We start from the raw sequence: 11,880 nt of genomic DNA, 5'->3' as shown, positions 1-11,880 counted from the left end.
TATTGCTGTGCTGCATTCTTGGAGAAATGCCAGGGGACTTTGATAATCTGAATAAAAGTAGCATTGGTAATTCCCACAGTTCATTTCTACCCTAGAAAAAGGATTATAAGTGAAATGCTTATTTCAGCAAAGAGCTGTTTTATGTGGAATCCCCCTTTTGCACAAATACTGTCTTTGAAACGTTTATTTTTCCATGCACTGAAGACTTGTGGAAAAAGTTATTTATTTTTTGAGGGAAACAGGGGCTTCTTCCCATTCCACCCTTAAATATGTTCAGCAGTTATTTTTATGGTCAAACATTCCTGGTTGACTGGGAGGAGAAAGATAGATTTTCCAAGTGTGAAACGGAAAAGTAGCTGTAGTTATGTACCTATACAAATATTTTATTTTTGCTTTTAGTGGTTATCAGCACTTTTACCATGCTCAAAGGTTTTGCATTTTTAGAATAAAGAAAAATCAATACAGTCACATACTAACGTTGAACCAAACTCATTTATTTGAACAAACTCAATCCTTTCTTTTTTTAAATATTTATTTATTTATTTTTTCCCTTTAGTTGCCCTTGTTGTTTTTTTTAATTGTTGTAGTTATTATTGTTGTTGTTATTGATGTCGTCCGTCGTTGCTGGATAGGACAGAGAGAAATGGAAAGAGGAGGTGAAGACAGAGAGGGGGAGAGAAAGATAGACACCTGCAGACCTGCTTCACTGCCTGTGAATCCACTCTCCTGCAGGTGGGGAGCCGGGAGCTCAAACCCGGATCCTTAAGCTGGTCTTCCACTTTGCACCACATGTGCTTAACCCTCTGTGCTACAGCCTGACTCCCTAAACTCAGTCCTTTCTATGTGCTACACCTGATGTGAGGCAACTCTGTCTAATGAAACTGAGTGATGACAGAAGTGACCTATATCTACATCGTCTAAGTACAGTAGTCATTAACTACACATGGCTACTACACACTTGAAAGATGATTAGTGAGACCAAGAAACTTAGATTTAATTTAGGCCATGTACTGTTTGTGGTAATTGAATTGGACTGAATGGGTGTAAGCAGTCTGTGATATGAAGTATACCATACACAGTGTTGTATTGGTAGCTTGTGCTAAATGGAGAATTTTTTTTCCCCAGTGGTATCTGTCCATAAGGATACTAAGCTTTTAGAATCATCTTCAAACATATGACTTGACAATAGCAGTGATTAAGTTTATATTCCAGAGGTTTACAACATAATGGGACTTGAAAATATTCCATCAAAGAAGATTTTTTGGTTTTTCTTTTATTTTACTTTTTAAAAGTGTTTCTTATTTATTTACTATTGGATAGAGATTATTTATTTATTTATTATTGGATAGAGAAAGAGAGAACCTGAGAGTGAGTGAGATAGAAAGGGTGAGAGAGACAGATGGATACCTGCAGCACTGCTTCACAACTTGTGAAGCTTTCCTCTGGCAGGTGGGGACCAGGTGCTTGAACCTGAGTTCTTCTGTACTATAACATATGCACTTAACCAGTTGCACACTACCTGGCCCCTACTTTACTTTTTTCAATCTTTTCTATAGGTTCTTATTCATTCCTAACCTGGAGCCTTGGGGCATATGATTCTTTTCTCTCTCTCTATTTTTTAAAAATTATTTATTTATTTTAAATTTTTATTTATAAAAAGGAAACACTGACAAAAACCACAGGATAAGAGGGGTACAACTCCACACAATTCCCACCACCAGAACTCTGTATCCCATCCCCTCCCCCAATAGCTTTCCTATTCTTTAACCCTCTGGGAGTATGGACCCAGGGACATTATGGGATGCAGAAGGTTGAAGGTCTGGCTTCTGTAATTGCTTCTCTGCTGAACATGGGCATTGACAGGTCAATCCATACTCCCAGCCTGCCTCTCTCTTTCCCTAGTAGGGTGGGTCTCTGGGGAAGTGGGGCTACAGGACACACTGGTGGGGTTGTCTGCCCAGGGAAGTCTGGTTGGCATCATGGTAGCATCTGGAACCTGGTGGCTGAAAAAAGAGTTAACATATAAAGCCAAACAAATTGTTGACTAATCATGAACCTAAAGGCTGGGATAGTGCAGATGAAGATTTGGGGACGGGGCTCCATTTTGTACATAGTTAGTAGGCCTATTTTAGTTATATTCCAAGGGGCCCATGACTTTAGTGTGTGTTTTTATTTATTTATTTTATTTTTCTAAGCCTGATATCTGATATGCAGGTGGACCCAAGTTATTGTCTGGGGAGATGATGTCATGGCTGTTAAAAGGACCAGAAAGCTGGATCAGGGAAGAGAGTAGCTCCCAAATATGGGACAGGTATATAAATATAGTTGACTGTAAATCCCATGGATTTGATCTGATCTGGGGCCCATATTCAGCTTAGTAGCCTATGTGACCTCTGCATCCCTGTAGATCTCAGCTCACATTCTGTGGTTATGAGTAGGAATGTGCTAAGCTGCCCCAATTTCAGAAACCATCTTTTTCAGGTGGAAGTATGTTTTCCAGCCTCCCTTCAGAGAATGGAACATTCTCTACCATTGTTGATCCAAGTTGAGGGCAAGATCCTATGGGGACCCACAAAGGGGTCTATTGTGTTGTCCCTGATAGAGATGACCGGTAACAATGGAGAGAGGGATTTATTTGAAGTCTAGGCCCATCATGTCTGTTTGGGAATCTCAGGACTCCCCAACTATGGCCCCAGCTGATGGTGTGGCCTGGTAGTGAGAGTCATGCTTAAAGTATGCCAGTCTCTTGCCCTTATTCAGCTTTTTCAGTCCTTACTTTGATAAGGTTAGCTTTGGAGTGAGTGAGGGAAGTGTAATATGAAGTAGGTGAGGAGGGTATCTAGGTCTAAGTAGAAACGATTTCATTATGAACTTTATGATGTCTTTTTAGGTCTTTCTACTTGCTTGCTACATATACTGACTTATTGCAGACTATTGTGCACTTTTGCTTTCAGGTATATATTTTTCCCAGATTTATGGATACATGTCAGCATATGCTCTATATCATGGGACCTGGTCTATAGCTAGGTTTTGGGACTTTGTTAGGAAGTGAACCACCTGAAATGGAATTAAGGAATCCTATGAGAAAGGAAAGGTCTCACCTGAGTAATGAGGCTGAAGGGCTGACATTCCATGCCTGACCTCTCTGGACACAGTCTGAAGTGAAGCATGCTGAGGTGGCACTCCTTGCATTGATTAGTTTGGGGTCAGTAGATGCAATATCATTTGGTATGAATTGAGAGAAGCATGCAGGAAAGTGAGCCCCACCCTAGAGGTTCCAAGACTGGGGGAAATGTAGGCTCTATAAAGGAAGCAGGAGGTTCCTGCTGTCTTAGGGTTTAAGAAGGCAAAGATAGTTATTGCTACAGTCAAATTATTTGGCAATTGGGTTAACTTTGAAAAGCCCTTTGTTAGGATTTGCTGTATCATACACAACATCGCCATAATTTATATGCTTTGACATTATTTATATATAGCTGTGTCTTATACAGTAACACCACTGTTTATTTCTGTTCTCCCTGGCCTAAGCTTTTAGGAGAGTCAACATTTCAAAGACTTAGCCTATGGTCTGTGCATTAAAAAGTTTGAGACATTCAATCAATTTTTAAATTTTTAATCACTATTAATTAAATAGTGATTTATATGACTGAAAGTTAATAGGAGTGTACATAAACACCATTCCCACCACCAAAAGACTATGTCTCATCTCACCCCCCCAACCCCCAGTGATGCTGAGCATCAACCCTCACCCTCCACCCAGAGATCTTTACTGTGGTGCCTTACTCCAAGATTCTTTTCTATTTGACCACCTACAATTTTGGTGATACTATTCAGCTTCATGGGAGTAAACACACCATCTTTACATGCTCTTCCAAATTTATAGTTCCAGCACCAACTTTGTCCCAGAAAGCTTATCTCATATACTCATTTGTTTACTTAAGAATTTTGCTAGAAGCCTAAACTTATGTCCAACATGGAGGGCCTGACTTCCCTAGTCTAATTCTGTTCCATTCTCAAAAAATGCAGTTACATCTTTCTAGTAGTTCACCCCTTAAATCCTTGGGATCAACATTGAATTTATTTTTCTTATAGCCTCCATACATATGCCAATACTGCCATCTTAGCCTTTAAAATATTGTCTCAACCTGAATGCTTCCTTTCACCATAGCCAAACCACCATCACCTCCCATATGGACTGTTGCATTATCTTCCTTATTTACCTTCTGCCCCCCCCCCACGCTTTCCAAGATACCATATAGGATGGTCCTGATAAAACAAACCAGGTCTTACCATCCTCTGCTCAAAGTGTGCCAAAGTCCATTAAGAACCTATTTATTTATTTATTTTTCAAATAACTTCATCCATAAACATAATGAGGATTTTTGAAGGTATGCAATGAAAGCAGTAGTAGTTAATTTTATTATTAATGTTATTATTATTTATTGGATTATTTTATTTGGTTAAAGAGTCAATTAAGACATTTATTATTTTATTTATTTATTTTAATCTCTTTATAGAGGATTAATGTTTTACAGTCAACAGTAAATGCAATAGTTTGTACATGCATAACATTTCTCAGTTTTCCACATAATAATACAACCCCCACTAGGTCTTCTGTCATCCTTTTCCAGGACCTGGAATATTTCCAGGATATTTATCTATTTATATAGATGTATTTATTTATTTCCAAATAAATAGGTACTTCATACCAAAAATAAATAAATATTTCAAACTAGTCTTTGGGACTAGAAAGGGTTAACTGTATACATGGATTAGTGCATGAGAAGACTCCAAGTTTCTTTTTATTTTTTTATTTCTTTCCTACTTTGTGGTAATTTCTCTTTCTTTTCATACCACATTCACTAGGCTTATGGGTAGAGTTAGGGAAGGATAAGATATTGGATGACTATAGGCTAGCCCATTCTTCTTTTAGGGACTGTTATTCTTTAGTTGGACTGTAAGGCTTCTTCTTTCTTTTACCTAGGCATTTATGTACTTTGACATTGAACTTGATCAAAATTGTGATCTGTTCAGTTAGGTACTAGGTTTCTTTGGGGGTTAAAGTATCAAAAATGGGAACTCTTATTTGTAATACTTTAGAAAGTCTAATAAGACATTTACATAAAAAGTACAGGCTAGAAAAATGAAATGTCAACCTTTATTTGATTTTCCTTGGGCTATCAACTGAGAAGTGGTAACATTGCTTAATTTATGTTGATCAGAATCTCCAACAATTATACACCCTGTTATTTAAGCTGGGAAAAATGAATTATTGTTTAATATGTGTGATCATCTTTGTAGGTAAAATCTAAAAATTAATTTTGTGTTCAGGAAGTAAAAGAAAAACAAAAAAAATTCTTTGTCATAAAAACTGAGAACTCAGGGTGAGGGAGATAGCAAAATGGTTAAGCAAAAAAACTTTTCATGATTGACTGAGGTTCCAAATTTCAATCCCCCGCACCGTCATAAGCCAGGACCAGGTAGTGCTATAGCAACAATAATAATACAACAACACTACAAATAAAACAAAACTGAAAACTCATTTCTGTTGCTTGACTTCTTTTGTTGTTGAATGAATGCCTTGACTTTTATTTGTAAACACTGGGCTTTTTCCTTTTTACTTTACTGAAATAATATTGGCTTACAATTTCCTAAATTTCAAGTGAATAGCTTTAGGTATACCAACATCTGTGTGTATTCTCTTCTTGGTCACTCCATTTGTGCCTACAGATGATTTAGTTAACCTGTTTTGCCTACCTCCCATCTCCTTTTTCCTCTGGTCGTTATAGTGTTGGAAGAATCTAAGCATTTGTTTTTGCTTGCTTGCTTTGCTACATGATCTTCTGCATGAGTGAAATTATAGTATGATGCTCTCTATGTTCATCCATGTTGTCAAAATTTCATCATTTCATTTTTGTAACTGAGTAATTGCCATTGTGTACATTGTGCAACACTTTATTTATTCATTCATTCTTCTGATAGGTATTTATGCTCCTTCCATGTCTTAGCTATTATAAATATTGCTGCAGTGAGCACCAGGGTACATATATCATTTTAACTTAAGGTACCAGTGTCTTTTAGAATTAGTGTGTTTAAGGTCTTTGAGAAAATATGTAGAATTGCATTAGCTGAATCATCTGCCATTTTATTCTTAAGTATTTTGGGGAGAAATCTACGTGCTGTTTTCCATAGTTTCCAGTCCCACCAGTGTTGTCTGAGATTTCCCTTTTCTCCCATTCTCACAAAGAATTATTATTTTTTTTTTATAATAGTCACTCTCACTGGTATAAGATGATATCTCACTATAGTTGTTACTCCACTTTTGAAATCTCCCTTTATTGAATGTTTGCCTGAGGGCTGGAAATTTACGCAATTTGTCAACCTGCTAAAAATTCTGCAAGGTACTATTGTTATTTTAAAACTAAGACTTGGATTATGAGTATCTATTTTCAGGTCTCAAGTAAACTAGGTCCTCTCTGCCTTCAATATAAACAGTAAGTCTTGGTATAGAGTGCACACCACTCTAGATTTTAGATTCAGCCCCCAAATCCTTGCATTTCTTCCTTTTGAAAAGAGTTGTTGGATATTTTTCCAGGTAAAGGCCACAAGGCTGATGGCCAAGCCCCAGGGCAAGAACTGCATTTTATACTTGGTCTTGCTCTTGATTCTTTGCCAACACAAGCATCAGATCCCAAGGTTCAAAGTAAGCAGTTTAATGGAAATAGGCACATAAGGACCAGCTTCTTTGGATATTTCTGTAAGGTGAAGGGAGGAGTCATAGAAGAGAAATATGCACAAATAACTAGAGTAGTTTACATTCCACACATCTAACCAAACCTCTGGCTGGGGAGTTGTGGACTGCCATAATTTTTTATTAGTGATTTAATAATGATTAATGAAACTGTAAGATAACAGGGGTACAATTCCACACAGTTCCCATCACCAGAGTTCCATGTCCTGTCTCCTCCATTGGAAGCTTCCTATTCATTATCCCTTTCGGGGAGTATGGACCAAAATTCTTTATGGGGAGCAGAAGGTGGAAGGTTTGGCTTCTGTAATTGCTTTTCCACTGGACTTGGATGCTTGTAGGTCTATCCATACCCACAGTTTATTACTATCTTTCTGCAGTGGGGTAAGGCTTTGGGGAGGTGAGGTTCCAGGACACATTGTTGAGGTTGTCTGCCCTGGGAGTTCAGGATGGTGTCATAGTAGTGTCTTCAACTTGGTGGCTGAAAGACAGCAAGAAACAATGCAAATTGTTCAATAAACAGAAACCCAAACATAGGAATAGAGCAAATGAAACTAAGGGCCTCCATGTGGGAAAAAGATAAGTCTATTTTAGACATGTTCCATGTGGCCCATGACTTTAGTAATTTTTGCCTGAGCATGATAGCATGCGGGTGGACTAAAAGTATTGTCTGGGAAGGTGGTGTCAGAGTTGAGAATAGGCCTAGAAAATTGGATTAGGGCAGAGAGTAGCTCTCAAATATGAGGAAAGTATATAAGTACCACTAGCTGTTAACCTCATTGATCTGACCTAGGGCCCATATATATTCATATTTTGCAGAGAGCTTGTGTAATCTCTGAGTCCCTGTCAGTATAAGCTCCAGGTCCATGGTCACAGGTAGGAACATTCTAGGCTGCACTTACTTTAGGAGCAGTTTTCCTAGAGTGGCAGAGTAGACCCTACCATTGCAGCTTTACAGTGAGGGAGACTGCCATTATTTTAAAGAAGCTGGAATGGATTTGTATAAATGTATTCAACCCTTCATTCTGCTTCTTCTAGTGTGTGCCAGGGACTGACTAGATGCGAATGAGGCAATAAAAAAAAAAAAAGACTTGTTGTGTTCTTGCAACCTGGAGAGTTAGTGCCTCTGACAAACAAGGAACTGACCCCCCCCCCACACAGGGGTTCCCCCCCCAGCGAAAAATTTGCTGGATTAGTCACTTCCCTTCATTAGGGCATCAATTTATGGGACGCGTGAATTAAGATATTAATGTTACAGCACAAACATTCCTTAAAAATGATACAATAGGATAAATGGGTTTGTATCTCTAGGTGCTTAGACCAGTACTCAAAAGGTGAAGCATCATTTACTTTTATGAGACTTCACCTAGGCTGCAGTAGTTCCTACAGAGGGCACCTTAGGTCTCCCTTTTCCTTTGCCAGAGGAGGGTGCCTTATCTTTCCCTGCATTTGCCAATCAGGAAAAAGAGGAAAGTGAGAGAGGGAAAGAGAGGGAGAGGGGGAGAGGAAGGGGAGGGGAGGGAGGCGAGAAAGAGAGTAGAGGGAGAGAGGGAGAGAGAGGAGAGGGAGTGGGACAAGGAGAGAGCAAGGGAGAGAGGGAGAGGGAGAGAGGGATAAGGAGAGAGGGAGAGAGGAGAGAGGGATAAAGAGAGAGGGAGAGAGGAGAGAGGGATAAAGAGAGAGGGAGAGAGATGAGAGAGGGAGAGGGAGAGAGAGGGAGGGAGGAAGGAAGGAAATACCTTGAGGGGCACTTTGGATTGAAAACGCAGCTTTAAGTGAGCTAGTGAGCGACAATCCACAGGGGATGGATGTGAGGGCTTGTTTGCCCAAGTGGGGCCGTCCTCTGGGGGAAGGGACATCACAAGCATTAAGCAGCCCTCCGCCCCGCCTTGTGGGTCGCCCGGACCCCAAGGGGGACAAGCGGGTGCACGTCCCGGGACCCAGCAAGATGACTTCCTACTCTCAGCTTTCATGCTATGGCTCTTCCTGGGAGGAGACAGCGTGGAAAGTGCCTTTCACTTTTCTCAGGGAGGGAAAACTGTTAAGGAAGAGGACAAAGCAACAGGCAGGTTTCTGAGCACTGGTTGCAGGTCCAGCATAAGAGAAAACAACGCTGGGGTTTTGAACCGGCCCCCCTTTGCTTCCAGTCCCCACCCCCCTCTCAGTGCACGTCTTACCTGCACCCCAATCTCCCACACTCCTAGAGAACCCCCTCTGTCTCCACCTCTCACCTCCATAAAGCCGAGGTTGCCACCTACACTGCTCCACCCGGAGGGGCGTGTCCACCTTGGATCTCCACCTCCCACCTCCCGGGCGTGCTCCTCTCTCTCCCCCTCCCCAGGCTAGCACCCCCATTTCCCCACACCCTGCAACCCCGGCGACCGACTACACCCCTCCCCACCTCCCCGCCTCCCTGCCTCCCCTCTGACGTTGCGGGGGCTCGGCGGGCCGGCAACCTTGCAGCCTCCGCTAGGGTGCGCGCCGCTGCCGCCGCCCTCTGTCGTCCGGGAGCCGACAAAGAGCGCTCGGAGCCGGCGGGCCGCCAGCACTCGCGCCCGGAGTTACTGCGCCTGGAGCGCCCGGGAGCCTCGCGGCCCGGCGGCGGTGTCGGCCGGCGATGGAAGATGGAAGGAAGCAATTCCGCGGTGAGGCTCCAGAGCCCCGGGCGGAGGGCGTGTTGTGGGGGTCTCGGGGGCGCACGGTCCGCTGCAGGGTTGCTTTTTTTTTTTTTTTTTTTTTTTTTTGCTTTGTCGCTCCTGTCCCCCGGGTTCCCTCAGGCCATCAGTGTTTGTTCCTTCATGCCAGGTTCTGGTAACTATTTTCCTTTCTGCTCTTTGTTTGTTTTTGCTAGGAGACCAGCAGGGTCAACTTTGTTATGTTAAGGTTTAGGGGGTTTTAGGTCAGTTTTCGGCTCTGAACAACCCAAGATTTGAAAGAAAAGCCCGAGTACTCATTCTTGCTTAGTGATCAAAGGAAGGAAAGCTCTAAAGAGAGCCTAATGTGCCAATTTTTTACTCTGCCAAGTCAGCTCTTGTATTTAGGGACTATCACGTTTCTGTCAGAAAGAAAGAGAGCAAAGAAACACACTACCACCACCACCACCACCACCAAACTTGCATTGATTGAACAGACAAGGAAGATTATTCCGTATAATAATTGCTAGTAGCTTTTAAAGATGTGTCAGTTGATATGCATTTAACTCTGTTCACTATTTACAGCTTTACGTTCTCGCAAGGGACCTGAGATTTAAAACAAACAAGCTAACACTTAGAGAACATAGATTTGGAATGTGGTCAGTGACCTAATAATAAATGTTTAGTGTTACCATTCCTGTTGATGCTGTTACAAAATGCCAAAGGCAGAGCGTTAGAATTTCATTTTCCTGACACAGATCCGCACCCCTACTAGACGGATTCAGGATTTCCTTCTACTCCAGAATAAATCGTATATTGGTTCAGGTGTTGTAGTAGGGAAGCCAGAGATCTGGAAAATTAAATGGGTGCAGGGAACGAATGCTTCACTTCATTTACTAGAGTGGAATATATGCAAAGGTTTTGCCAAGCCCAGCAGCCAGGCAAGACAGATTTTTTTTTTTTTCTATCAAGAAGCTTGCTTTCTAGTAGGAGGCTTCTGTCTGGGTTCTCATGAAGAAACCCAGAGGAAGGAGCCATTCTGGCTTATTAGGCTGAACCTTGCAAAGGGAGAGTAGGGTGTGTGTGTGTGTGTGTGTACTTCTTGTTCAAAGAAAAGAGCATCTATTCTCTTCTCATAAATACTCTGCCATACTCTTTCCTTTGAATATTTGCAGAACAATACCTTTCCTCCTTTTTCCCTTTTGAGATCACTATTGTCATTATTAATGGGTGAGAAAGGGCCAGAGCATCATTCTGGCACATGAGATGCCAATGATTGAGAATCCAAGGCTTTACCCACTTTACTTCTCAGTCCCCAAGATTTTTTCTTTTAAAAATCCTCAGATTTCTCTTCATCACTTAAAGATGCAACATTCTTAACAGAATAGCATTAATTTGACAACTCCCCAATTTTTAGTGACTGGATGCATATAACTTTCTTATCTCCGTCTGTTAATCATATCACAAATATAGGGTTTTGTCAGACTGTTCACTTACAGAACTTTTGGTGTCAAAGTTGCAGAATGGGTCCATGGAAAGCACTTAAACTAGAACTAAGGACAATTGACTTGTAATTTTTGTCATTGACTGAGTAAGTTTTTGTCAGTGTCCTGGGTGGATCCTTAAACTCTGTAGTTGAAGTTTCTTCCTCTGTAGTATGAGGAGATTGAATAGGTTCTCTCAGGAACTTTTCTGTGCTAGCATTTTATAGTTTCATGCCTAAACATATATCCATTACTTTGCATTGCACTCTTCACCTTCTGAATATATTTCTGTATGTCTTATGAGGAAATTAGCACTCTTATCCTGGCTATTGGATGTGGGAGAGTAATTACAACTGCAAAACTTTTAAAATAGCTATGTTATTTATTTATTTATTTATTTTTGTTCTCACCAGGGCTTTACTGCACTGAGCCAACTTTCAGATAGAAACAGAGACAGAGACAGAGAGGTCGAGAGGAAAATATCACAGCACCAAAGCTTCCTCTAATGCAGTGGAGGTGGGGCTCAAACCTGGGTGGTGTACATGGCAAAACTGGTGCTTTAACTAGGTGAGCTATCATGCTGACCGTAAACTAACCTTTTGGATGTCTGGGCGATCTGGCTGAGGCATCCGTCACCTCATTGACTACCAGGGTTGATTCAGATGATCTGGTTGGCTAGGTTGATGCCCCCTTCCTCTGTCACCATTCCCTGTGTGTTTCTCCTGGAAGGAATGTGCTCCATTGAAGAGGATGACCTTCCCTGAACAGAGATCAACTGTTTGTTCTTCACTCTCTGGTTAAGTATTGTTCATCCTATCTGAGTAGTTTCTTTCCTCTGCTAGAACCTGCAAACAATCTATAAATATCAAGGTTCATTTGTAGAACAGAGATTAGTGCTTCCAAGACTCTAGACATATTTTAAAAGAAAAGAAAAATAATAAAACACCTTATTTTGAGGTAAAATTCCACAGTTGGTAAGTTATAGTTTAAGATGCAAACATAGGACAGAAAACCA

General features: G+C 41.1%; 1 protein-coding gene and 1 long non-coding RNA gene across 4 annotated transcripts in view; one reads left to right on the top strand and one right to left on the bottom strand.

Annotated features, from left to right (window-relative positions):
- The window catches only part of PSD3 (pleckstrin and Sec7 domain containing 3), a 551,235-nt gene that overhangs the window by 93,808 nt on the left and 445,547 nt on the right, over positions 1-11,880 (top strand). Inside the window, exon 1 of one of the 3 annotated variants that reach the window (XM_060181466.1) lies at positions 9,183-9,393. The exons of 1 other annotated variant lie outside the window; for it this stretch is intronic. In XM_060181466.1, coding sequence (XP_060037449.1) covers positions 9,373-9,393 — 21 coding nt within the window. In that variant the 5' untranslated portion in view covers positions 9,183-9,372. Of the gene's footprint in view, positions 1-9,182; positions 9,394-11,640; positions 11,659-11,880 lie in introns of those variants that run through there. One more of the 3 variants, XM_060181484.1, reaches the window with a different exon arrangement.
- Positions 6,698-9,078, bottom strand: LOC132535549 (uncharacterized). The gene is made up of 2 exons (XR_009547331.1): positions 8,926-9,078; positions 6,698-7,229 (listed from the first exon to the last, which is right to left on the bottom strand). It is a non-coding gene; the product is annotated as an uncharacterized LOC132535549 (long non-coding RNA).

The sequence above is a fragment of the Erinaceus europaeus genome, chromosome 2 (genome assembly GCF_950295315.1).
Source record: "Erinaceus europaeus chromosome 2, mEriEur2.1, whole genome shotgun sequence".
Taxonomy (NCBI): Eukaryota; Metazoa; Chordata; class Mammalia; order Eulipotyphla; family Erinaceidae; genus Erinaceus; species Erinaceus europaeus.
This window is presented reverse-complemented; position numbering and strand designations above follow the sequence as displayed.